The sequence below is a fragment of the Acartia tonsa genome, chromosome 10 (assembly GCF_053477335.1).
Source record: "Acartia tonsa isolate MP-2025a chromosome 10, ASM5347733v1, whole genome shotgun sequence".
NCBI lineage: Eukaryota > Metazoa > Arthropoda > Copepoda > Calanoida > Acartiidae > Acartia > Acartia tonsa.
The window spans coordinates 38,969,962-38,997,910 of record NC_137269.1 but is presented as its reverse complement, the minus strand read 5'-3'; the positions used below and the strand labels follow the sequence as shown (position 1 = coordinate 38,997,910).

General features: G+C 36.3%; 3 protein-coding genes across 5 annotated transcripts in view; 1 reads left to right on the top strand and 2 right to left on the bottom strand.

The window, feature by feature from the left end:
* LOC145330035 (uncharacterized) overlaps positions 1 to 27,949 on the top strand; it is a 58,495-nt gene that overhangs the window by 7,987 nt on the left and 22,559 nt on the right. For 2 of the 3 annotated variants that reach the window (XM_080174570.1, XM_080174572.1), the window contains exons 2-15: positions 14,330 to 14,379; positions 15,514 to 15,625; positions 16,013 to 16,056; positions 16,338 to 16,378; positions 16,911 to 16,965; positions 17,831 to 17,945; positions 18,370 to 18,431; positions 19,797 to 19,875; positions 20,218 to 20,271; positions 20,507 to 20,666; positions 21,397 to 21,468; positions 21,969 to 22,055; positions 22,402 to 22,586; positions 22,879 to 22,964. In XM_080174570.1, the coding sequence (XP_080030696.1) occupies positions 14,330 to 14,379; positions 15,514 to 15,625; positions 16,013 to 16,056; positions 16,338 to 16,378; positions 16,911 to 16,965; positions 17,831 to 17,945; positions 18,370 to 18,431; positions 19,797 to 19,875; positions 20,218 to 20,271; positions 20,507 to 20,666; positions 21,397 to 21,468; positions 21,969 to 22,055; positions 22,402 to 22,586; positions 22,879 to 22,964 (1,202 nt within the window). The remainder of the gene's footprint in view (positions 1 to 14,329; positions 14,380 to 15,513; positions 15,626 to 16,012; positions 16,057 to 16,337; positions 16,379 to 16,910; positions 16,966 to 17,830; positions 17,946 to 18,369; positions 18,432 to 19,796; positions 19,876 to 20,217; positions 20,272 to 20,506; positions 20,667 to 21,396; positions 21,469 to 21,968; positions 22,056 to 22,401; positions 22,587 to 22,878; positions 22,965 to 27,949) is intronic. The other variant, XM_080174571.1, reaches the window with a different exon arrangement.
* LOC145330034 (uncharacterized) lies at positions 408 to 6,988 on the bottom strand. The gene is made up of 2 exons (XM_080174569.1): positions 6,639 to 6,988; positions 408 to 6,340 (listed from the first exon to the last, which is right to left on the bottom strand). The coding sequence occupies exon 2, from the start codon at positions 6,060 to 6,062 to the stop codon at positions 447 to 449; it is 5,616 nt and encodes a 1,871-aa protein (XP_080030695.1). The 5' UTR covers positions 6,063 to 6,340; positions 6,639 to 6,988; the 3' UTR covers positions 408 to 446.
* LOC145330036 (uncharacterized) lies at positions 7,800 to 8,614 on the bottom strand. The gene has a single exon (XM_080174573.1). The coding sequence runs from the start codon at positions 8,420 to 8,422 to the stop codon at positions 7,967 to 7,969; it is 456 nt and encodes a 151-aa protein (XP_080030699.1). The 5' UTR covers positions 8,423 to 8,614; the 3' UTR covers positions 7,800 to 7,966.

Here is a 27,949-nt window from a genome sequence, read left to right as displayed (position 1 = left end):
TTAAAGAATAGCAAAATAATATCTTCGTTAGAATTTTCATTGAAATTATGAAAAAATACCAATTTTTTCTTTGTAAAAAAAATATGAGACTTTAAATATGAATTTTCAATCATTCCTTGATCTAAATAAAAATGTTTTACTTGATTGAAATTCATATATAATTTTAAAAAAAATCTGCTAAAAAAAATACTTGATTTTTTTCATAGAATAAATATCGAATCACGCAACCTCGACACATTTATTCCTTTTTGTTAAACTTTTCAGGTAAGTTTTAAAATGAATTGTACTTTTGAAAAGAAATTAAACTCAATAAAATTAAACTTGAGCATATGAAATAGAAGAATATTTAATCGCATTTCATTTGATTCTTATTTTAGGCATAAAAATAGGCATATGAAAAATGTGGCTTTTTACTAAAAAAAATCTCAATTTCCATAAAATAAGAATCAATTATTAATCATAATTTTTAACAACTGCCTGACTGATACAGCATGTTCTTCTAGGGGAGATTTATCTGTCAGTCTGAACAAGACTCTTGCCGTCTTTCTTCCATCCTCAATTCTCGTCACTCGGCCCATCCTCAAACATCTCATCAGCGGATTGGTACTCGTAACCAGAACTACATCTCCCTCAGTTAGTGGCTCCGCCATCTCATCCTTCCACTTGGACATCCGTAATATCTTCGGTAGGATCTCCTGGCGGTAGGCAGTCCAAAACTGGGCAGATAAATCTTCCAACAACTTCAACCTGGAGGAAATTTGGTCCTCCGGTTTCATCGCCACATTGCACAACGGCTGGCGGTCAACATTTCCCAGCAGCTGGCCAGGGGTAATCAGCCGCCAATTCTCCACGTCGTTCGCAGCTTCAATCGTCAGTGGTCTGCTATTCATAATTTTGCTGACCTCCGCCAACAGCACCAGGAGCTCGTTGAAATTAACAGAACTATTCACCAACTTCTTGGACAGCAATCTCTTGGTTAATCCCACCATTTTCTCAGCCTGCCCAATATAATGGTGGGCTCGGGCCGGGATCTGAGACCAAGAAAACTCTACCTGGCTGCCCAACTTCTGCTCTAAAACCTTGCGAGCACCGGATAATTGTGTGCCCATGTCGCTTACTATGATCTTCGGCAGACAATGAACAGCTTCCAACTTGCGCAGGGACAACAGGATACTGCTGGTATCATACTTTTCCAAGGCATCTAACCACAACGCCCCTGAGAATCTGCAGACTACCACGAACACCCACACTTTCTTCGTTGCTGTCTGACTCCTCGTTTTGGCGGCAGCTCTCCTCGTAACCAGCGGACCCATCAGGTCGACTTGCACAGCTTCAAAAGGCCTGCTCGGGACCAACTTGTCAGGTAACACCTCCTTCATAGTAGCACGACATTCCTTAGCCCTCTCGACACTGCAGGGCCAACATTTCTTCACTTCCATGATGGCCAACCTCCTTGCCTTCACAATCCAGCACCAACGGCGGCTCTCAGCTAAAGTTCCACGGACACCAGAGTGAAGCTCAACATGCGCTTCTCTCATAAAAACAGCAGCTAACCAATTACCAGGCTCCAAAATTATTAAACCTGGCATGTCTTCAAATATCATTTTACGGCCGCCAGTAATGGCGTCAATGACTGGCTGTCCTCGACCAACCATTTTAAGAATCCTCATCTCCCTGGTCACATAATTTCCACCGGGACCAACGACAGGCCAGGTCAATGATACTTCATGCACTAATGGATTTAATGACGCATAATTGCCTTTAGCATCATTTATCCACTCATCCTCTTGGCTTCGTGACACAATGAAAAGTTCCGCCGCCGCCATAAAATTGTACAAAGACGGCTTGTACACAGCATCTGCGGCTGCTACATGACTACCAGCGGCTGTAGCCTTACCTTCTTGTCTGCTCTTTAGCTTCTTCAACCAGGTGTTCGCAACTTGCAGGACAGCTGCCATAATACGTTTGGCCTGTCCAAATGACCTCCTGTGCTTAAACCTAAAGACATCTTCAGCGGCTTCTCCGGCAACTTTCATTGAACATAACTTAACCATTTTGGTATTCAACTCCTCAGGGGGTAAAACCTGCTTGACTTCTTCGGCAGTTTTCACCGGCCACGCACTTTCATCCTGGCGCAACCATTCTGGGCCCAATCTGTACCTGGAACCTGGTCCCAAATCTGATACTTTGCAGGTGCTTCTGGTGCCCAAATCTGCAACGTTTTGCGTCCCCGGGACCCACCTCCAGTCATCCTTGTTGGTCGCAGATTGAATTTCTCCAATACGATGAGAATTAAATGTGTTCAACATAGCACTGTTGGAAACTATTTGTGATAAAACACACGATGAATCAGTAAAATACATCACTCTGATAACATCAAAAGGCAGGGCATCTCTGACGGACTTTGCCAACCTTGTGGACATCTGGCACCCCATCAACTCAAGGCGTGGAATTGACTCACACTTGACCGGCGCAACTCTTGACTTGGTGGCTAGCAGAAACGTTTCAAATCCTTGTCTAGTTGGCCACCTCAAATATGCATTGGATGCATAAGCCTCTGATGACCCATCCGAAAACATCATCAAGGATGGAAGGCCAGTTGGTTCATCCGGAACCACACAACGGTCAAACTCCAATTTAGCGACCTCAGCTCTGTCCTCCAGCGACTGAACAAGTTCATCCCGTAGACTTTTTGGAATGAAATCTTGCCAGCCCAAATTCAGCAAACAGGTTTTCCGCAGGACAAGTTTAATTCTCAACAGAATAGGGCTGCAAAGCCCGATCGGGTCGAAGGTTTGGGCGGCGAACCTGTGGACCATCTTCTTCGTCAGATTCTCGTCCAAGGCGTCCTGGAGGTTGTACAAATCAGCATCCTCCTTCACCTTCCTTCCCTTGACTTTACCATCTTGGTTGACTCTTGTGGCAATGGACAATACATCGGTGGCTGGCTTCCATATCAGCCCGAGAACCTTGGTATGCTGGCAATCATCTCCAGAATAAATGACTTGTTTGAATGAAAAACTACCTTTGCCGATAATCCTGTCGGCCTCTTTCATCATCTCCTTGGCTTCTGGCTTCGATCCTGCTCCCGAAATAACGTCGTCTATGAAGCTGTGCTTCTCAAGCTTGACTGCAACTGGAATCTGAGGTAACTTGAACTCCTCATCAGGGTAGGTAGGTATTTGTGGCTCCTTCCATAATTCAGGTTTGGCAACAATTTCACTACCGTTTATTTGTCCCTCTCCATACATCTCCTTGACCTCTGCTTCACTCTTTCCGCCGAACAGGCGGGACGTCAACTTCAGGGCTGTAACTGCCAAATTTCCCGCAGCTAACTCGCCGAAATTTACAACTTTGGTCAGGTAAATTTCAAGTGGACCATCTGGCGTCGGGGAAAATAAAACTCTCTTCATCTGGCTGTCGAACTCTGTGGCCAGGATGGAGTTATAAAACTTGGAGATATCCGCGGTTATACCAACCTTGTAACCGCGGAAAAGCATCAAATGATAAAATATCTTCTGCATTGGCGGCGGGCCTCCCAGCATTATGTTATTAAAACTGGTACCCTTGAACGTCAGAGAACTATTGGCACACAATCGCATGGGTGTGGAACTTGAATCCTCCTTGAAAGCAACCACTATTGATGAACAAGACTTAGGTCCTTCATACTGCAACTCTTCAGGCGTGGCTTTTTGGAAAACGCCTCTTCTTATGGCGTCGTTGAATACCTCCACATACATTCCATAGGTACCTTCCTTGACCATCCTGGCACGATCCTTTTCAGCAATTTTGCGGGCTAAACTTTCATTGTAGGGTAAAGTGTGAGGATCTTCAATATAAGCATATTGACCTGTCCACTTGTTGGACTGCAAGTCTAGGGTTAAACCTGCCTCAATTATCCTCTGCCTCTCACGCTGGTCCCAGGTAGTGCCGTCGGCCATAGCCTTGCACTCTTGACAAGCAGTACATCCTGGACAAAGTGCCTGCGGCTGTATGCCAAACGATTCAGACGTCAGAAAGTCTGGCAAAGTGCCTCCACTGACACTGACAGCCTTATAAGCCGACTTTTGATCTCCAGCTCCACCATCAGCACTCGTACAGATAAAACCACTACCAAAAATGGTTCGCCACAACATAGACTGGCCCACTTTCTGGTAGGTTGAAGGAAACACGTCAGGATGTGTATTTCCAATGATGATATCTAAGCCTCCACTAATATATGTAAACCTTTCTGGCGGCATTTTAAATATCTCGGCGGCAGTTTCGGGGTGGACCGAGCGCATCTCGTTGGCCCCGCCGAGGGTAGGCATGACAGCTGCCTCAAACTCCCTCAGATTGCCGTCCCTATCCTTCAAATAAAACACAACATTGCGGCAGGAAGACTCACTGCCATCAGCTACAGAAATAGTTGTATATCTGCCAGTAGATTTCAGCTTCAACTTGTTGGATAACTTCTCAGACACAAGTGGCAAATTTGCCCCGGAGTCAAACATTACCGTGGCGTGGCAGGTGCCGCCGCCAGGTGCTACAACAGGAACTAACTGAAGTAAGAAGGTACAGGGGCTGGGTGCAGAACTTGACTTGTAGACTGTATTCACACCAGCACTAGCCTCATGGAGTAACCTGGAATGGTATCTGTCGCAATTATTAGTACCACAAACACCAAGCTTCTCAGATTTATTACACTTGTCAGCAGTATGGCCGTCGCACAAGCAGAGTTCACATAACTTCTTCTGCTGGACAATTTTCTTACGGTCAACCACATCCATCTTCTTAAACGTGAGGCAACGGAAAATCGGGTGTTTCTCCTTGCAGCTCTCCACAGGACATGCACTGTTCCACTTGGAAGCCTTGCCCTTTCCAGCCTTTCCATTCTTATCGTCGCTGCGGCCAGATACTTGCGCGGCGGCAGCTCTATCACGATTTCTCTTGCCGGCGCCACTATCATAGGACATATCACCGGCCAACATGGCACCTCTGGTCCTCTCCAGCAGTTCAACAATCTTCGGGATGTTTGGTTGGTTCATGCTACCAAGCTCCATCATAATTTTGTCTCTCAAATTTTCAGGGCACTTGTCTTTAAAAATGTGAATGAGAGTTAGGTGGTTGTAATCCTTAGCTGCAGAACCAACGATGGCTTCTACCTCCTGCATCATGCTCTTGAAGGTAGCAATTGCGCTAACCACGTCCACAGGTTTATCCACAGGTTTCATCTTGTTCAACTTAGTTAAAATCCTCATGAACCGGCGAGTGTTTGATAAAAACATCTGGTCAAGAAACGCCCATTGTTCATTGTGATCTCTAATCGCTGACACTTGCTTGCGTAGTTCCGGGTTGGTTATCACCTTCTCCATACACAACATCAGACTTAACCTCTGGTCAGCAAATCCATAACCAGAGCAAAGATCCTTAAAGACCTGTTTAAAGTTTGGGTAATCCGTGTCAGTACCGTCGAACGACGGCAACAAACTGTTGTCCCAGCGCCCATACTGCGGGTTGGAACTCCGAATATCCACAGCAGACATACTTCTGGAGAGCATGGCAGGTGTCCCACTCTCATCCAGATTAGATGAACGACGTTCCATCTCTCTAAGCCTTCGGTACATATCACGTACTTCTTGGCGCAACTCCACGGAAATTTTAAGCACTCCCATGTCCATCTTCACCTTCTCAATGACGTCAAGGTTCCTGGCGACAGTGCTTGACCTCGCGTCATCTGAATCATTGTCAAGCCAGTACAGAATTTTTGTACACTGCTCCAACGACGCATAAACTTTATCTGCAACAGTTTTCTGCTCACTAGCTTCATCCAAATCACGCTTGAACTCGCGCAGCTCACTAGTCTCCACGGCAGGTTTTAGACTTTTTATTAGGTCAGATTGGTCCTTGACCTCACTAAAAATGTCACGAATTGATTTTACATTCACATTTTCACATGAACTAAAACTTTGGCAGGCTTTTAGATTGTCATAAAACAATTTTAACTGTTCATCAAAAACTTCTAGCCTTTCACTGCCAATAGCGATTGCTCGCTCAATTTTCTGCTTTTTGGTTAGTGGCATATTGATTCACTAGGTACTTATTTCACAGAAAAATTGTCACAGTTTATTGCATCAATAATTCACTAGATGCTATTGATCTCTTGATGAATGCTAACGCCTATTCATCAGATATTTTGAAATTGTCTCAACCATGACACTTTGGTTGAGCTTGGACTTCCGAATTAGCGGGAAGTTCACGAGATCAGTTGGCGAACATACAAAACCCCCAATACCAGGAACCATCAAGATTCAACAGCAGGTTTGAATATAGATTTATTGATGAAATTATTTCAAAAGACCTGAAATTACAAGATCAATTAATAAACAGAATAAAATATTATTCGTTATCTTAAAACTTTGAGCACTAAAAAAATCTTTTTCTTTTCTTATGGTTAAAGAATCTTTGGAAACTTTGGCTTTAAAGGAAATTTATTTGGTTTAATAAATCATTGTTAAATGCAACAATAAGGCACATAAAAATTACTAAAACATATGTTAATCATAATTAAGTTTCATGCTTAGCTGGCTAAAGCCTTTTTAAAACTACATATAATCGTCCTATACACCATACTTCTTAATCAAATTAACAAATTCTACCTGAAGCTCTTATGGTTTCAAATCCCTGATATACTAGGGTAGTTCACACTCAATGAGACCAATGATAGGCCCAATTTTGTTCTCCGCAATCTTCACACTCTCATATCTCATTCCAAAGTAAAGAACGTGCGCTTCAAAATAAACAAACACTCTATGCCGCGCCACATTATGAAAGGAAAGCCTTAAAAGACGACATTTGCGCTTTGTTTTTGGTTTAATGATAAGGAATTTAATTTCGAACTTGATAAACACAAAGCTTCCTCGAAAAGAGGTTAAGACAATTACTTATTAGTATGCAAAGATGACATTCAAAAAAAAATTTGAATCAAAACTATGGCTTCATGGTGCTCCCTGGAAAGGCATTGAGGAGCTGAATCAGGAACTTTTGTCCGTTTCAAAATATCTCGTTGCTAGCCTTAGAAATGACTAAAAAACCTAAATTTTTTAAGGTTTATTGAGAATTGTCCAATTTGTAGAGGTTTTTTAGATTTTCTCAGGCTAGGAACGAGATTTTTTGAAACAGACAAAAGTTCCTGACTCAGCTCCTTAAGGCATTTCCAGGGAGCACCATGAAGCCATAGTTCTGATTCAATAAATTTTTGACTCCCATTTACAAATAGCTATACAATTGAATGTCTGGTCGTCAGCGGTTTTAAGATAAATTTTAAATCACCCAGAGGTGTATTATATCTATATAAATTGAGTGCAGATCCCCGCTTTGGCCTCAGAAAAAAAAATGTCCAAAATCGACCCACCCTAATGCACGTACACCTTTGTTTAGCTTGTCAATAGTCTGCAGCAAACTTGCTCAAATAAAAAATATCTTTTTGTCAATAACCTTAATTTTTATTGATGTTAAATTTACTGTCAACATGTACATATTAGACAGCTTGCATTACAATAAACTATTAATGTTTTCATAGTCTTGAACTACGTTTATATTAATGTTAGCAAAACCAACGAAAAACGTTATTAGAATGGAACAACGAATTAATTATAGAAACTACGGCTCGGCAACCGCCTCTAAGCCTCAGGAAAATCAAACTCTTATAATTTTAAAAAACAGTCGAAAGTCTAAACATTTAAATTTTAAATTTGGGGATTCGTCGCAGCTGACGAGTCCTGATAGAATTTACCACACAGAGAAAAATAGTTTTAAAATAGTTGTCATTGATATATTTAGAAATTGACAGGATTGTAATCAATTCTATATAAAAAAGAATGAATTTAAATATAAAAATAACAAAAAGTATGTACAACTACGTAACAATTTTAAGTATTGAGCAACACATTAATAATAGTAATTATCATATTTTTATTTTTAAGATTTATCCTCTATTATAGTTGGCTCTTCCGCTATTGCTGCCGCCGTTATTACCGCCACGACCGTTGTTATAGCCGCTTCCACCGCCATTGCCGCCATTGTATCCACCATTACCACCGTTGTATCCGCCGTTGCCACCGTTGTAGCCCCCGTTGTAGCCTCCATTGCCACTGTTTCCGCCGTTGTAGCCACTGTTTCCGCCGTTGTAACCTCCATTACCACCGTTATAACCACTGTTACCGCCGTTATAGCCTCCGTTCCCGCCATTGTAACCTCCATTGTTTCCGTCATTGTATCCACCACCACCGTTTCCACCGTTGTACCCTCCACCACCGTTTCCTCCGTTATAGCCGCCGTTGCCACCATTATATCCACCGTTACCGCCATTATAACCCCATTGTGGGGCGCCACAAGCAACAGCAACTACACAGCTGATTACCAAAACTTTCATAAACGCCATTATGTTTTTCTATGCTTTTTCAATGTATGTTAATTATTCAAAGCTCAAGAAATGACTGATTGTTATCAATGTTGGGTGACAATTTATATGTCTCTCCAAAGTTTGATTCAAAATCCCAAAGTTCAAAGGGTGTTTGAAGAACACATATGATTGTACAGAGTAAACATGTATGATGATGGACATGCTAAATGTTTTCTAGCTTTTTTTTCAAAAATCACATGAAGAATAGGAAAATCCAATCTTTAAATTAGAGATGTGTAGAAATGATTTAAAATCCAATACGTAAATAAGAGACTTTGCTCTAAAACGGCTTAAAGGGTCAAAAAAATCTACATTTAATTTTGGGGGCAGTTTTTCTTTGCTTTCTTCACTCATCTGGTTTAAGCATTTGAAACAAATATAAAAATTATGATTTATTGAACTATTAGAGTTTTACAGATTTTAAGTTTCGGCCACATTATGAGCTCTTATATTTGTAGTTCTAATAATATATTAATCGTATCTAACAGTTAAAGGAATCATCATACCAAGTCATAAAGACAATTTTAAATTTTACTTAACAAAACCTAGCCAAAAATCAGAGGTCATATGTAGCTTATAAGATAACTAGCGGTTTCGCCCTAGCCTCTAGGGGCTTTGCCCCAAGAGTTATTATTACATATTCTAAGAATCGCAAAATTTCACGAATAAATGGCAAATTCGTAAAAATTCTTTAAAAAAGAATTGAGTTTTTTTTTTATTTTTGGGGGTTGAGGTTGTCCCCCCCCCCCACACAAGAAAAGAGTCTAAAACCACTACAGGACCAGTAGGTATATTCCCTCCTTCGATCGGTTCAGTGGTTACCGAGATCTTAAGGGACGGACAGACAGACATCAAGCTACTTTGTATTATAGATTGATGATAAATTGATGTACATTCTCAATGATGATGTGCAAAATTACTCTTTCTGTAGATCAAAATTATTGGTTGAAAAGTTTGAATATTGCAAGTTATAAGAAATCAATTAAGATTTATAAAAGTACCCAAAGTTTCAAAGACAAATTAACAAATAATAGTCACAACACTAGTCGCTTAAAAATAAACAGTAACCTAATATGTTAAAATAAACATATTGCGCTTAATTGGGGTGGGGAGGTTAAAAATGTTTCTCTTCTCTTACAAGATTAACTAACAGATATATTTTACTTCAAGGTTAAACATCAAATTGTATTAATGTAATTTAAATATACTTTTTCTTGTGTGATAGTCTTGTAGGTAGGGAACATTGGACTGGGAATTATACAGAGCTGGATCCTTAAATGTGTAGCCGTTGCCGTAGCCGTAGCCAGAGGTACAGCCAATAACCTAATAGCGATCTTTAAATCAAACTTTTAAATGTTTTAAATTTTAGATATTTAACAAATTAAAAAAAAATAATTTCAATTACTTATTATAATCATATATTGATTTAATTCTTATTTAAACATTTCTGATCAAAATCTTTTAAAGTCCATGTTTTATTGGCAGCACTGGCAGTGGCTACGGCTATGGCATCAGCAACACATTTAATCCAGCTCTGGTAACCAAAGTTTCCTAAAATTATCTCTCAATTGTTGGCATAGAATTTTAAGGTTCTTTTAATAAATCTTTAATGTTATCTTTTTAACCAATAAATCTATATAATAGAAAGGGTAATATTTACTCCAATTTATTGTTCATTAACATCCTTAATAATGTAATTGGACAAAGTGTCTCTAAATCAGCCATATGATGTCATGAAAATGAGGGAGATGAGAGGAGAAGTGGGAAAGAAAACCCCTAAAAAGAGATGGATAAGCGCTCATTTTTATGACGTCACGTAGCTGATTTTGTGAAACTTTGTCCAGTTACCTTAGTAATATGAATAGTTGAGTAAAATTTTTTAATCTAACCCTAGCTACAATTAAGAAAAAATTACATCTATATGAAGACACTAGCGGCTACACCCCTAGAAGCCTCTAAGGACACCTAAGGAAAGTCGACCTCATCCCACTTTAAATTTGAGTTTCAAAAAAGTAAAAAAAAATATTTTTTTGGAGGAAAGGGGGGTGAAGACACCCTCCCCAATAATAGTTTAAAAACTTCCTAGGATCTATAAAAAGCTTCACTGTAAAGGAGAACAATATCGGTTCAGCAGTTAGCAAGATCTTTTGGGTCAGATAAAAACGCTTACTACTTTTTATAATATTATTATATGTATAAACACATTTAATTTTTCAACTATTTATTGGCGGAATACATATGTTTCTCTATAAAAATAGATCATCAGTTCCAATTAAGATGTATAAAATAAGAGTTAAAAAGATATATGTCCATGCATTTTGAATCCTTTTTAAAGACTAAATGAGAAAATTGTGCCCCCTGCGGGTTTTTTTTACTGCCTATATCCTCTTGGGGTTGGGGGGGAATTAGCATCTTTATATAAAAAGGGGGAGGTGTTTAAAGGGAATCTTTAAATAGACAAAAATAGGTCATATTTATCATTTGCAGTTTTACAAATTAATACATATTATATAAAAAAATACTGCTTTGAATATGTTTCACGTCATGCACTTTGAAAGAAGGAACTTTTCTCTGTGTGGACACTTGCTGAAGATTTCATTTCTGGTGTTTAAAGTTTGTATGTTAGATTTGAAAGCTTTCATTATTTTGAAGCTTTCTGTCAGGCAAAGATTGCATTATTTGGAATTTTGATTGTAAGGGTTTGCTAGTTTTTCAATTGACCATTCAATTTTATAGTTTGTGTTTTTCTGTCTTTGTGTTTTGATGAAATCAGATAGCTTTGTGCAAGCTGTGTCTCTTGCGAAAGAGGTTTTGTGCCTACTATATTTTTGCTTGAAAGTTGCAGATGTTAGGCCAATATATTGATGTTGGCTCTGGTCTGAATCTAGTGTCACAGTGGCTCTATAGACCATGTTTGAAGTTTTGCATTTACCATCCAATGGGCATGTTGGGGGTTGTCTACAGTTGCATCCTTCAATTGTAGGTATATTGGAATCGCCAAGGATGCGCTTATTGTGAGTAGAAATTATACTCTGCATGTTTGGCATTGTGCTGTAAGAAATCTTGATGGTGTTTCTATTGTAATATTTGTGTAGTTCTGAGCCTGGAGGAAAGTGCTTATCTACTAGTTTTATAAACTCTTTGGCTATGTTTGTTTTAACTGCAGCGTTGTAGGGAATGGTGAACCAATTAACTTTTCTTTTGCATTTTTTTCTCGCTGTGTTGGTTGTGTGTTGTGCTTGTTGTTTGTATTGTATGTTGTGCTTGTAGCCTGCTGTTTTCAAGGCCGTATTACACAGGCCCTTTTCTTCATTAAAAAGAGTTTCATTGCTAGACAGATCAGAAATGCGTTTTTCTATCATTAATGGTAATTGCTAAATGATGTTTGGTGGGTGGCAGGATTTTGTGTTGATATAACAAGGTAAATTTGTTTCCTTTCTAAATGGTTTGAAGCAGCCTGTAGTTAGGTTAAGGGTGACATCTAGAAAATTTACAATTTTGATGTTTGTATTGGTTGTGATTTGTAGTTTGTATGTTTTGAAGAATTTTGTTATATCTTTTCTCAATCTTTCAATTCTTGGACCTGGTAAATTTATTGCAGCCAGTCCATCATCCCTGTAAAGGCCAATGTGTGTTTTATGGACGAGTTTTTCTAGACCATTTAGAATGAATAGGCCTACAAGTTCGGAAATTTCAGCAGAGTCAAATCCTCCCATTGGGATATCAAAATCTTCACTGTTTTTTTTGACCCAGGCTTCGTTTGAAGAGAATAAGAAAGTTTTTCAGGCATGCATAATAATGTTGATATCATCTTCAGTAATTTGTGTAAATTGTTGAGCAAAGTTAATTGCTTGGTTTACCAGTTCTTTTCTAATGCTTGGGTATAATGATTCAATGTCAAATTGTAGGAATGTTAGCTGGTGTTTGTTTTTAGGTCCTTTGAACCAGTCTAATGTTTGGTAGGTGTTTTGCCATTGGTTTGAACCTGTTTTTGATTTGACAGTTTTATTTATTTTGTCAAGAATAGTTTTGCTGATTTTTCCAATTTCCGTTTTGGATAGGTTTATAAGTCTGCATTCAACACGCCCTGGAAAATTTGGTTTGTGGTCTTTGATAGTAATAAAACAAGATGAGTCTGATAAAATTTCTGCCTTTTCTGCTACATTAAGTTTCTTAGCTATTTGTGCTGCCTCCTTGTTTGTTTGATTGACTTTGTTATTGCTTGACTTTTTATAGTCTTTTGTTATGTTGTTTCTCAGGTGTGTTTTATATGTCTCAACAGGTATGCCATACATATTGGAAGTTTTATCTGCATTGACAATAACTATAATAGGATGTTAATAAATTTGAATCCCCTTATAAATGTATACCTACTTACATGATATCACAATTGCTTTACAAGTTTTAGAGGTTTTCTATAAAAAAAAAATCTTGACATCTTCATGGAAGAATAAAATTTCAACCTCCCAACTAATTTAGTTTTGCGTCATTTTTTTGGGCAGCTCGGGATTTTGAAAGTCTTTGTTTTCCCTTAATTGCCTGAGCAGTGCATTTAAAAAATTGTAGAATCACTTATTTTCAAGTGGACAATAACATCCCCTAGGCCTTAATTCCTCTTCATACTTTTAAAACTTGTTTGTTCCCCAGTTATTATAGCTTCAATATTTAAGTGCCCAAATTGTTACATGCAGTTATCGTATCAACTTAAGTTATATGTCATGCAATAAATAGTAAAGTGTTAAACAAAAGACATTAGATACATTGAATGAATATTTAAAAATATCTAGACTTTACAAGTCCGTCAATAATTTGTCAGCTACAACTACTTTTCTAACTTTTATCAGTCGATATAAAACATTCAACACTGTGTGACGTAATCTAACCGAAATTTACCAAACTTTAACTAAAAAATATTACTTTTAAAACTAAAATTTATCAAAGAAGGTTATCTCTGGTCAATTTATTAAAAAAGGAAAATTGCTAAACAAAAAACTTGTTTCGTCATAGTTATTTAAAGCATCATTCTATAAACATTTTTCCGCGGTTAGTAAAATGAAAAAAAAGGTTGAATTCCAGTTTAGCTGGCTCTGTGTAGCCGAAGGCCCATGCTCATAAAACAGAAATTAATCCCTTAATTTTTATTCTATATTTCATGAAAATTATCTACAATATGATATGATACATGACTTTTTCCAATGTCACAGAACCGGATTAAATCAAACGGAAATGGTTCGGATTCAGAGACATACTTGAAATGGCATTCTAAAATTAGCAGGAAAGGAGGGACACAATAACGTTTGAATTAATTTACAACCCTTCTTTCATCCTAAACTTTAAAGGAAGAATTTTACACAAGGGGGGGGGGGGGGGGAATTTGATGTCCATTGTCCCTGTTTGCTAGACAAATTATTTAATTAATTAATCAATAGCATTCTTACTATTGAATGAGTGTGTGTGTATAGTTGTACGTTCTATATCCAACGGGGACAAATAAAGGGAAGGGGTAAACCATCCAAGATTCTAAAAGTTTGGAAACTGGTAGTTTGTACTAATTAATCAAGAATTGATAAAGCTTTATAAAAGAAATCCTATCAGCGTCAAGAGGGGGGGGGGGGGCGGGATGGCTAACTCGTCCGTTCAAGGTATTAAACAAAATGTGACAAACATTATCCAATTGTTTATATAAATATAAAATCTGTGAAAACAAAATTAATCGGTTGTTTTTCTGTAAGCCTCTTATGTTTTAAATAATTTCTATTAAACTCAGAGTTAAGACTCTCAGTCTTAATGGTTTATGAGGATTACAAAATAATCTTCACATAGGTTTTATGTCTTTTTTCCTTAATTAATAAGCTTTGTTTTTAAATAAATATGATTTTATTTTAGTTGATTTTGGTGCAGCCCTGGGAGGATTTCTGAATGCAGCTGCTACCCAGGTAAGCATATGCAAGTTTTCTAAATACAGCTGCTACTCAGGTAAGCCTATGCAAGTTTTCTGAATGCAGCTGCTACCCAGGTAAGCCTTTGCAAGTTTTCTAAATACAGCTGCTACCCAGGTAAGCTCTTGGAGGATTTCTAAATGCAGCTGCTATCCAGGTAAGCTTTTGAAGGATTTCTAAATGTAGCTGCTATCCAGGTAAGCTCTTGGTGAATTTCAAAATACAGCTGCTACTGGGGTAAGCCTTTGGAGGTTTTCTAAATACAGCTGCTACCAAGGTAAGCTCTCAGTTTTTTTTTTAATACAGAAAATACTTTGTTAAGCTATGACAGGATTTCTAAATACAGTCACTACCCAGGTAAGCCCTTGCATGATTTTTTAGATACAGCTGCTACCCAGGTAAGCTCTTGCAGGATTTTTTGAATATAGCTACAAGTAAGTTCTTGTATGATTTTTAGATGCAGCTGCTACCCAGGTAAGCTCTTGCAGGATATTTTGAATATAGCTGCAAGTAAGTTCTGGTATGATTTTTAAATGCAGCTGCTACCCAGGTAAGCTCTTGCAGGATATTTTGAATATAGCTGCAAGTAAGTTCTGGTATGATTTTTAGATGCAGCTGCTACCCAGGTAAGCTCTTGCAGGATATTTTGAATATAGCTGCAAGTAAGTTCTGGTATGATTTTTAAATGCAGCTGCTACCCAGGTAAGCTCTTGCAGGATATTTTGAATATAGCTGCAAGTAAGTTCTGGTATGATTTTTAAATACAGCTGCTACCCAGGTAAGCTCTTGGAGAATTTCTAAATACAGCCACTATCCAAGTAGGCTCTTGGAGGATTTCTAAATGCAGCGGCTACTCGATGAGAGATGATACCTGCTACCTAGTAAAGAAGAGATCTTATACAAATTTCAGGAACATAAGGCCTAGTCCAAAAAAACTGGTACCTACTCTTCTATCACCTTTTGGGTATAAGGTTGAGTATTACACAAAAGACTTTAAGAGGGAATACTACCGTTTATTACTGGATACAAACGAATATTACCTATACTGCTTCTTTGTCGTGCGCCATATCAAAATCCACAACTTAGTAAGGGCATCTAAGATTGAAACAACTTGACTTTAATAATTATTAGGTTCAGCAGCAACAGCAACAGCAAAATCAGAATACACAGTCAAGAATCAGCCAGCCGGCGCAACAGAACAACCAACAGCCAAGAATTAACCTGGGTAGCCTGGGAAATATAGGAATGAACAAAAACAAACATTTAATGACTTTAATTTACAAATAAAATTAAGTAAGAAGTCAATCGGTTCAGTGATAGTAATATCTTAACAGACAGACAAAAAACCTTACTACTTTTTTAAAACAAAAAAAGTAGATTTAGAGAGATTTTAACAATGCTTAATCGTACCAGAAATCATCACATTAAATTTTAAATCTGTTGGTTAAAAAGATCTTTTCTATAATCAGTGTTAAAATAACTAGTAATATGAATATGTTTTGAATAGTCATTCTGGCCTTCTAATAAAATTACAGATAAACAAAGGTGTCTGATAGGACATAAACTTCTCGTGAAAAGCTGTCAGACAGTGCATACATATGGACATATATGAAATGTTTGTTTTATATAGCTGGAGGATTTCTGAATAATATAGCACCACCCAGATCAACAAAGGTAACATTCCCACTATCAATCAATAGCCGGGGTAAGGGCGTGTGAAGTGAATAAAAATAAATGACATTGAAAATTGAAAATGACATTGATATATGTAGCATTAATCTACACCAAAAATGTGTTATCTCCCCTCCAACTTCTCAACGGAATGTCTTAAATGAAAAAAAAAATTGAATTACCCCTTACTCCTCCCAATAAAAAAAGCTTGGATTACCTTGAAAAATGAAAAAAAAATGATAAATGAAGAAAAATATAAAATATTTTAGAATGTATAATTTTAGAGGCCTGATATTGTGGGTGGTTTGATTAATGGATTTATTGGGTAAGTATTATCATCATTTTTTTGCCAGTTAAGTTATGGCAAATTTTCAAATAATCATTGCTCCTATTATTCCAGATTGGTGTAATTAAGCTTTAAAATGGCCAATGTTTTGTCAAAAAACAGCTACTCTATATCTTGCCAAAATTATTGTTATAAAAAAGTTAGGAATTACTCATTTGGATTAAATGGTTGAACGTGAATGTTAATTCGAACAACGTTTTAGATGAAATACGAAGATTTAGGGCATCAGCTGCCTATAAGCTAGAAGATTTTACTGTCTAATCCTGAACCAAATATGTTAATAGCCCTTTTTTTTTAAATTATTAAAGCAATTAAACAGGTCTAAAGATGAAGTTTTATCGAGGTCGAGCTCTGACAGTTTCACAATTAATCTAAATATAGCAAGAACAAATAATGCAGAATTATCCCGTAGCCCGCATAAATGCCGATCAAGTCCAGCTCATTTATTTTTCTGTTGACTATAGAAGATTTTTTGATTATAAAATGTCAGGTTGAAGAGTTATATTTTCAGTGCTGCTCTAAACTCCACTGATATTGCTGTTGGTCTCAAGGATGGTCAAGTTCAGGTTTGTCATTTAATTTATCTGTTCCTGTACACTTTTTTTCATATAGATCTCATAGAATTTTTATGGTAGTATGTGAAGAAGTATGAGCATTAATTCATCCAAAATTTTGTTTGTCCATGGTCCAAAGTTTGCACTTCAAACCCAAAAATATGACAATAGACATTAGAGATATTATTTTTTTGAGTCTTGCACCAGATGTTCTAATGAAGTGAAACCTGCAGCGGGCTAAAATAACGATTCCCCTTCCACCCCCTTTACCCCATCCCCTCTGACTGTATGAACGAACTGACCAAACGAGTTCCATGTTTGAAGCTAAATTGACGAAAATTTTTTCCCTGTCATAATATCTACGTATATTTTGCATCCATTAACATGACTCGCCAAGAAGTTTTCAATATCATGACCCTCATTAACTAAATATCTTACATGTAATTACAATTTTAATATTAAACACATTCACAGCCATTTACCAAGGGGATGTGAAACCATTAGGGGGTGAAAAAGGGATATTAAGGAATTCTAATTTTAAGGGGAGTGTTGACACCCCTTATACTCTACCGCACATCACTTTATCTTTGTAAGGCTGAGGATACCATAAGATTTCCATAGTAATTTTATAGGATTTAGCCCATTTTTATAAATAGGTCATTAAGAATCAGTAAAAAGAAAGAAAACAATATAAAAAGTTAGGAACTGTAGAATTTGGTTTAGATTAGTTATAAAATGTAAGACATCGGTTTTATCAAATGTTTTGCTTACATCAAAGTTTAAAATTAGCTTTCTAATTATGTTAAGAACATAAATTTACAAAAACGTAGATCTTTATTTTTCCAAATATATTTTAGTTTTTATTGGTTATGTTTAGGTTCAGGTATTGCCAGCCAACCAAAATCCAGGTAATGGAAACCTACCTGCCCTGCCACCAGTAGCTACTTCCCGTCCTCCCTTCCAGACATCCAGGCCACCCATTGGAAATTCAGGTATACAATAAAAATTAACTATTTTTGCAAAAAGTCACCTTTAACTGTTGCAAAAAAATTATTTTACTGAAGATTGCATCGTAATGAAAGTTAAACATTAATTTTGAGGCAGTATACATTGTAACTGACCATTGGTAATTTGTATACTGGCCTATTATTCTGTTTCATTAGTTGAAACAGCGCTTAGTAAACTTCCCTAATCACAATAACTCAACATTTGCAGAGGACTCACACCAAGCCTTTTCAAAAGTTTGAGTCTATTGTTACTGCTATGCCGCATCCTAATTTTCACTCACTGCACTCTAAGGAAAATAGATCCAGACCAGCTTGGATTTTATGCCAGAATAAAAAAAAACACTGTTCTATATTGAATTTTAGATATCTAAATTAGTTTTTTTTTAAACTTTTTTTTTTGTATTTTTAGATTGTGTGACCGTTTCTGGCTCTAAAGCAAATCAACGTTGTGTCTTCCCTTTTAGATTTAAGGTAAATAAAAATTTCTAGTGAAGATTTCCCATTTGTATAAGAATCTGCTATCTAACTTTATATGTCCTTCCGTATATATATATTTTTAAAAGGCAAACTTTGCCTAGTGATTCCTGTAACAGCATCTCCATAATCAAGTTCCAAAAATGTAAGTATGCCCTGACCAGAATCTTGTACTTTTGTAACAAGTTTTTTAAAAATCAATATTCTGCTTTTTATTGTTCGTGTTCGTTGGTTCTAACATTTGATTTACAGAGCTTTGCTTTAATGGAAGTTGTCATCCTTGTTTTTTTCATTAACCCATTAGTGCCGAGCGCCACTTTTATGGGCCGATCGAGCTGTAAGTTTCAGGGAAGCTTTATAATGGTCAAAACGGAATTCGTATTTTTTTGTTTTGCTCTAGTGGCGTGCACAGGAAAGTTGCAAAAAAACCCGGTTCGGCTTGGCCATAAATACCAACCAGGCATTAACACCCGTTTTTGGTGCTTTCCCCCAGTTTTAAAACCCGGTTGACCTGTATAAACCCGGTTATTTTGACCAAAAATCGAAAAATGTAATTTTTGAACGCCAAAAGTGAGATGAACACTTTTTAGAACTTTGATACGATCCGTAATTGAAAACTACACAACCTCATGTAATCTAAAGAGCTACAAGTATAATACGAAGCGATTTATTTCAAATTTAGTGTTTCGGCTATAGGTGCCGCCGTTTTCGGGTAAAAAAACCCGTTGCTCGAAGTTTTAAAAGACACACACTACAAAAAAAGAACATATAAAATTTGGATGTTACATATCAGAAAACGAGCATAAAACTATTGGGTGACACCTATAGAGATTACTAGGGTTATTAGGGTGGCTCAAACCCTTACTAATGACGTAAACTGTTATTTTTATTGGTTGAAAAGTTATAACCGGGTAATAAAAACCGAAACCGAGCCGGGTTTTAAAATTTTCGGGTATTTATGGCCAAGCCGAACCGGGTCATAATAGGGCGTAAAAAAACGATAAAAAAATCATATAAAAAATTATAATTTGAATAAAACGAATTCACAAATAGATGTACTTGTCAATAAACATTAGATTTCACAAAAAAAATCAGCGACTTTACTATAAAAACAAAAAAGTTAGAAGGGATATTTTGAATTTTCATGATTTTCAAATTTTGTTGAGCTATACCAGCAAACGGAAGTATGCTAAACTGCCTGCTCCAGGGGGAAATGAAAGTCAGGGTAGTAGAGGGGGGATTCATTCTGAGAATGATGCAATTATGAAGCCGGAAACCGGTTTTTTTTCCATTTTTCGGAACCGGGTTTTGATGCCCGGTTCGGCACTAATGGGTTAATTTACTTTAAAATTATTTTTTAAGGATAAAACGTACAACTCGTGTACCTTGGATACTGCGGATGATGGCAAGGCATGGTGCTCTACTTCTGTGGACAGAAGTGGTAACGTCATTAGTACATATTACGGACATACATACTTTCTTAGTTGTAGAATATAGGTTCGAAAACAAAAAAAATGTTATGGATTAGAAAAAAGTACTAACCATAAAGAAAAACCAAGATTTTTCAAACCCATATTTGGTGTGAAAATTACAACATTTAACTTTTAAAAACTAATAGCGCCAAATCACCTTTTTGGGGGATTTTAGTGTGTTTTTTTTAAGGGAAGGGAGGTAAACATCCCCTCCTCTTAAACATCCTAGGTTTTAAGGTGATAACAAAAATAAGCTTTTTTAAGATTTTACAAATTCTGGTAAATTAAAAACTTTATGAATTATTTTCTAGGTAACCATCTGCAAGGAAACTGGGGCCACTGTGCCCTATCCTGTCCTGGTGCAGGTAAAATTTCATGGCTTTTGTTGAGATGATAGTCTTTAAGTGTGTTTGTCTGTTTTTTTTCTTGGGTCTGTAATTATATTTTTCCTCTACTTAACACCCTTTTTTCATTTAAATAATTTTTCTTTTCCATTTTATCCCTAAACATTCTACAATTCATCTTTGTTGGGTCGTCTATTGCTCTTAACTGCTTTATAGTAGAGATAAAAAATCAAATTTGCTTATCACCTTGCTTTAGGGTCATCCGGATCATCAGGATCTAGCGGGTCTCCAAGTGTGGTTGTGGAGGGTAACCTGGCGGCCTCTGGCCTCAACTCTGTCCCCTGGCTGAAAGGAGTGCTGGAGGGCAGTACTAAGCTGCCAGGAGCAGGACTACCTGGTGCTGGCACAGATCAAAGGTAACTAAAGAGACATTTAAAAAAAAAAAATAACGTAATCCGGTGCTTTCCTTCAAAGTGCCTATCGAACACCGAAGCCCCTCCCGCTACGGAGAAATGCGCTTTTCTAGAATTAAAGTTAATTACCTGAATGTTTCATTAAAGATTCCTAAGACATAAGCGTATCTAGTATATATATTGTTTTGTACGTTTGTCTCTATAACTTTTATTAGTCAGTAAGCCAATTACATGATTTTATCAGGCTTTGCTACCTTTGGATATAGCAAAATTTTATTTCAAAATAAGTGAAATGAGAGGGGTTTTGTTTATCGGCGAGAAGACTTTTTATTAAACCAAACAAATTCCAAATCGTTCCTTCTTGCGTTCAAAACAACTGTACACTATGATATTAAAAAAGCCATAATAAGTTTTCACATTGAAAAAAAATTAGTTAGGAACCTTATCGGACATATCAGAAAAATGCCCCTCCCCACATACCTCAAAAAAAAATCATAAAATTAAAGAGAGGGGTAGGTTTCTGGTAGAATCCGTAAAGGTGTGTGTTTTAAGGCTTAAAAATAGTAGTAGAACGATAATATTCACTAAATTTGTGTGATTCTTATTGAAAAGAACTATAGACAAAATTTTTTTTTTAAAGTTAACATACATTTTTATCGTTCTACTAATGTTTTTACTTATAACACATAACCTTTACGGATTTTACCAGAAACCTACCCCTCTCTTGTTTCAGATTGTTAGCTCTTGGCCTGAACCAGCCTAACCTTGGACATGGAACCTGCGGGAATCCAATTACCGGAACAGGGATTAACAACATTCATTGCGGTATTAATACATACAATAACTATGCCCACAGCAAAAAGTTGGATAAACCATCCTGGGACCCATATAAAACATCCCTAAAGTGGATAGCAAAATCTCTTCAATGGCTAGCAAGATTTTAACATAGACAAAAAAGAAGACCTTTTGTACCTATCCCGAATGACGTCATTTTAGAATAGTCTATTATTCTAATATTCTTTTTCATAATATTCAAAAAAAATTAATTTATTCCCTTTTTTATAGGCACTATAAAAAGCTTAAAAAACCTTTTAATCTGTAATACAAAGTAGAACGATGGCTTTTTGTCTGTTTGTTGAATACCAAAGGATCTCCTAACCACTGAACCGATCGGATTCTCCTTAACAGGGTAGCTTCTCATAGGTCCCAGAAAGGTTTATATAAATTTTGGGGGAGGGTACAACCACTTCCCAAGAGAAATCGCCCCTGAAAAAAAATAATGACTTTTGTTGATATAATGACAGGAACGTGTAGACATCTGCACCACTGCCTCCAGCCACAATTCTTTGATATTGTTAAATTTATTACAAACCTCTGTATAATCCAGGGAAGGTGAGAAAGAACTTTTCTGTATATTTATAGTAACTTTACTTTTATCCAATTAAAGACTTCCGGTGAGGGGGAGGGGGGGGGAGGAGGAGTCTTTGCAATCCCAATTTTTTTGGGAAAAAAATTTAATTTTGAAGAAAAATTCATTGTACATTTTTTGTGATGTTAACTAATTAAACAACTATTAAAGGTTGATTTTTTAAAAATTAAAAGTAAATAAACGGGAAAGGTCAAAAACTATTTGTCTTGGAAGTGTGGTGCGGTACAGCTGTTAGCAGGATCCTTTTGTACAGACAGACATCCTGTTACTTTTATGTAATGATGGACATTATTGTATTTGTTCATTAAGATACATTGGTGTATGTTGCCCTGGTGAGACAACTACAACTACTACAACAACCACAACCACAACTACAACTACTGCTACAACAACAACAACTACAACCACAGCTACATCAGCCGCCCCTATCATCTCTACAGTAGCCACTACTCAAGCAACTACAACAACAACTCAGTCGTCTAATACAAACCAAAGTAAGTCAGCATGGGAGAGGACAATGGTAGATAATTTAGTTTATGTCCTACATAGGTACAAGGGTTTTATTTATCATAGATTTTTGCCTTTTCAAAAAATATTTTTTCCTAGAATGTCAAGCAGATATAAAAACACGCGCAACTTAAAATGGAATTTCCACAAGATAAAGATTTTTGTTTATTTCTTGTCAAATTTAGGAGGATTGACCCTACATTATGTTACTATTGTCTTATAAAAATATTAATCATCTACAAAGTTTGGACTTTCGATGTTTATTTTCAATTTGTGCAGGATGTGGTGAAAGTCAGAAATTCCAGACAAGAATTGTTGGCGGTCGACCCGCAAAAGCGGACGAATGGCCTTGGCTGGCGGCTTTGGTTAGTACTTTAGGGTCATGAAAAGAAATCGAAGTTGCGGGTTTCAACGGATTTTCACAGTAGCTATTGAAATGTTGTGTTAGGATAGGTTAGGTTAGGTTAGGTAAGTGTTAATGATTGCCCCGCAGGGTTATAAAATAGGCCCCACAGGGGCTAGAAATAGGTGAAAAGAGTAAAAAAAAAGTATTTATTGTGTTGGTGAATTTTTTCAGGTGTGATTTATCTTGAGAAGGTGGAGGTAAAAATTAGTTATCAACTTGCCTTCGACCTATAACCTATTCGGTTCAGCAGTTAGCAATATATTAAGCTACACCTAGACAAAGAGACTTCCTTTGATAAGGATAAAAAAAGAAAACCAACGCAGTATGTATATTAACCTCAGAACCTAAGGTTCAGACGGACAGACAGACATCCTACTACTTCGTATTATAGATTCCAATCTAGTAATATATCACCACCGCCTAATCTATTGGAGATGCGATCCTCAATTTTCAAATTCTTTGAACGTACATATGAGACTTTTACAGAAATGCTTCGCATCCACAACTATCTATCTATGCTTGATATAAAATCAACACTATATAGATCATATTATGAACCTTTGATTGACACGTGCCCTGCAATTAACTAGTAGCACTCAGGGGCAAGACACAATTACTTTAGCTAGGCCCAAGGCATTATTTGTATCAATTTATGCATTCATAGGCCTGTCTCTACCTATATGACACCATATATGGGTAACGAAAGCCTATTCATGGTAATCTGTATGTGATTTGCTAATAGTATATGTTTATTAAAGATATTATGTTTATAGTTAATGTGATCATATAAACATCCAGTACATATATGTATGCCTACAACTATGCCTGATTTACGTCACATATTAACACACAGATATTTAATTGCACAGACAAACACTAAAATCCTGGTCCAGAGCTAATGTTATAGCATGTACCTCTTGAATTTATTCAGTTATTTACTAACTCTCCTACCATCAACTTCTCTTTCTGGCTTTAAAAGGGTAATGACTTAGTTGTTTGGCATGCATTGTAGTTTAAATTTAGGCCCCTTAGTACTTAGCATGAATTGAGCTCAGGCCTTATGTTAGAACTCTAACACTTAGCACAATTCACTGCTTGGGACTTAGGGCACATTTCTGTCCTACTCTACTTATAATTTTAACACTTATCCTGTAAATATTTCCATACTTAACTTATGCACTTGTGATATAAATACACTTTATAAAAACATTTTCCTTCCTTAATACTTAATATACTTATATGATTCTAATCGAATATCAAAACCAACCATTTATTCTTAGGTTAAAGCAACATAATACTTCGCGTGGGTCTTTTGTTGAGCTTCCACCAGCTCAACCAAATTCGTATTATACTTGTGGGAATAGAGGGTTAAGCATTCTAAATAAGCGAACCGACGATGAGAATGTCTATGTGTATTGCATTAAAATTAGGTTTTAGTAGTACTCATAGAAGAGCGGTCTCCATACCTAAATATGGACAAACGCCCCATTCGCACACACAATGGTGCAACTTACCGGTTGTATCTTAAAAAAATTTTCTTCATAATTTTTTTTCTTTTTTTTCCTTACCGTACCCGAACCGCCTAAGGCAGGTATTTTTACCAAAATCGAATAATTGTAGCTATGGCAAAATCGGATTTACCAAAACCTGTGATACTATTTGAGAGCAAGGTTAGGACTATGAGGCGTTTGAAGAGATAGGGACTGAAAGGCACGACACAAATGCAATTGAGAGCCTCGTGTACGAGCAGTTGCACTAGCCGACACTCTAGAGGCCCTAGAGAATGCTAGCATATTTGTGGCCATTGGTCGCCGCCCTATAAGGACACTCGCACTGGTTGACACTCTAGAGGCCCTAGAGAATACCAGCACACCGGCACCTCCATGTCCGCCTCTCTTTAGTAAAACACTTGGGTTGGAATAATCTATGATTGAGCTATGTGCAAAATTTTGATTTCTGGACTTAGTCAGAATTTTGGAATTTAGGAGTTGTGCTGGGTGGCGGAGTATATATATAAATCTTCGGACTTAGTATGATTTTTACTTATTCGAAAATTCTCTAAGTGTTGAAATACTTGAATCTTTGATACTTAAACCAGAACTTATTAAGAATCAAGCATGGAGTAACTTTTCATTTATAAGCTATCAAAATACTATTTGTAAAGGACCATTTTGAACTGCCTTATTAAATGAAAACTTAGGAGCAAATCCTATAGAACACGGGAAACGCTGTTAGTTGGGATACATATTGTCTTTGGAGCCATGTTTCTGAAACAATATGCCGAAAGCAGTTAGTACTCTTGAGTCGTAGTAAAGGGCCAAAAGATTATTACAAACTTGTAGCATTTATACACAAGTTAAACTGTACTAATACTTTGGTGCCGTTAGAACCGATTTTCTGAGATTTGCACTTACTTATACATGCCTAGGACTTATATTCTTAATGCAATTCTGATTTATACGCGGATGTATCAAAATAAAACTATTGCCTCTAAAATTTTGAGTTAAACAAAATATTTCAAAGTCTCAAAGATATTCTCAACATCGATCGGTTGGAATGATATAAGTGTAGACAAATTGCTATATGCAATCAGAGAAATAATTCCTGAGACTCTGAGCAAAATATTCCACTTTTGGACTTAGCACCGTTTCTATTTCTTTTGTTACAGAGAGAATCTCGAATTTCTGGACTTATAGTAAATTTTTATGAAATTGTGAACTTGGTTGGAAATTTACCAAAAATTTCGGACTTGTAATAATTACGATTTTTCCAACTAGATTAACAAATTTCATTTTCCACACTTAAAAGAAAATTTTGTCTTAGAGTATTTTTGTCTTAGCCAAAATATTCCAATTATGGACTTAGAGAGATTCTACTTCTTTTGGTGAAGGATAATTCTAACACTCTAATACTTTATAAATTTTAAAATCCTTAACTTAGCTAGATTTGCATTTAGTCAAAATATTCCAATAATGGACTTAGAGCGATTCTACTTCTTTTGACTTATAGGCAATCTCTAAAGTAGCTTTGTGAATGAACTGTTAGGAAATTTCATCTCGGACAAAATATTCCACGTCTGGACTTAGAGTAATTCTATTTCTTTTGTCTCAAGAAAATTCCACTATTTTTGTACTTAGCATGATTTCATTGAAAGATTTTTGGACTTAGTCAAAATTCACTGATTTTGTACTTGGTATAATTTAAAAAAAAAAAAAAATTTTTTTTGACTTAGTCAAAATTTGCTAACTTTTTGTACTTAAGATAATCTTTGATTTTTTCCTAGGCCAAAATTTATTGATTTTGTACTTAGAATAATTTCATTAGAAACTTTTTGGACTTAGTCAAAATTTTCCAACTTTGGACTTAGAGTGATTCTATTTTATTTTGACTTAGAAAGTTTTTAATTCAATCTTAACTTAGAAAATCTTTTGTTTGTATGTTCCTTACAAACACATACATAGATATAATAAACAGTTCACTCATCAATAAGTAGGACATGAAAACTAAATTTTTACTCACTTTGCTAATGCTAACATTTCTATTTCATGTACCACCAGGATTCAGCAGTGAAAGTGAAGACAAGTTAATTACTAGTGATAGTGACCATTAGTGATATAAAAGTATAGTCAACAATATAGGCCCTATATGTACTGAATAGCACACTTTAAGAGACAAAGTTCTATACACCAAACGCAGCAGGAGGTTGCAGCAGCCTACCTTGGGAGAGTAGGACGTCTCTAAAAGAAGTAGCAGAAGTACTACGGAAAAGTACCCTACTGTCTTTAAAAATCCGGAATCATAAAATTTTATATCGAGAAACGTATGTTTACTTAGGCTTACTAGCACATAGACTATAACCAAGTAACATAAAAGTGTGTCTACATATAGCCCAGAATTTTTATAACCTAACAAATTACTTTTAGATAAGTTAGAAAAAAAAGTGCACTAAAATCAGTCAGATTAGTTTTCAGAAAAAGAAGAATAAGTATTGCTTAATTCAAAGTTGATAGGCTCCTTTGAAGTTTGATTGACAACCTCCACATTCTAGGTTGGCCACCTAGTGTAGGATCTCACACTTCCTCAGAGTAAACTTGCACTTGAATATTGTAATACTACTAATTATAATTAGAATACATCCGGTCAGATAATTTTGAAAACAATCTCTACATATATAAATATAGGAATATCTAAATTGTATATCCCACTACAGTTATAAGAATTGAAGTCATAAGTGAAGCCCCAATTTTGCGCAAATTACGTTATAGGATTGTAAGGAAACCCCTAATACAACTATAAGTAAGAGGTGGCGAGATCTTTGACATTCAGGCAAAATTGTTGCAATATTATTAGAATATAGACGATCCTTTGGGAGTGAACCTTAGTAAGTTATATTCATAATAGCCTTACAGGAATAAGTAGATCGTAAGCTATAAACACATATCCTTGGAGTGAAGTAAGAGTTCAACAAGGATTATAAATTGCTGTTTCTTTTCTCGACAACCATAATTTGCTAGGAAAGTCGACTCCTGAGCAAACTAAAAGTTAATTTGTGATAGTATATAAGCATACCCAAATTAACTCCGCTGCAAATATTACTTAACTTAATAACCAATTTGAATAGCTAACTAGCTCAAATTGACTCCATAAATAAAACTATATAAAAGTTAAGTAGGAGTGTTTCTACAGTTGAGCCTAATTAAGGATAAGGGTGCATTAGCGCACATCTTTAGAATATCAATTAAAAGCTCACACGTACGTATATACGACGTAGAAACAACTATAGGTGAAGCATATATCATACCCATCTATAGCTAAACACAATTTAAAGCAAAGAACTGTTAACTTAAACAAATTCTTGATTGTTTTAAACTATAACCATTATTTGTACTCCTCTCGAACTTCCGCTATTTTTATCATAAAAATAGTACAACATTCCACTGGCAT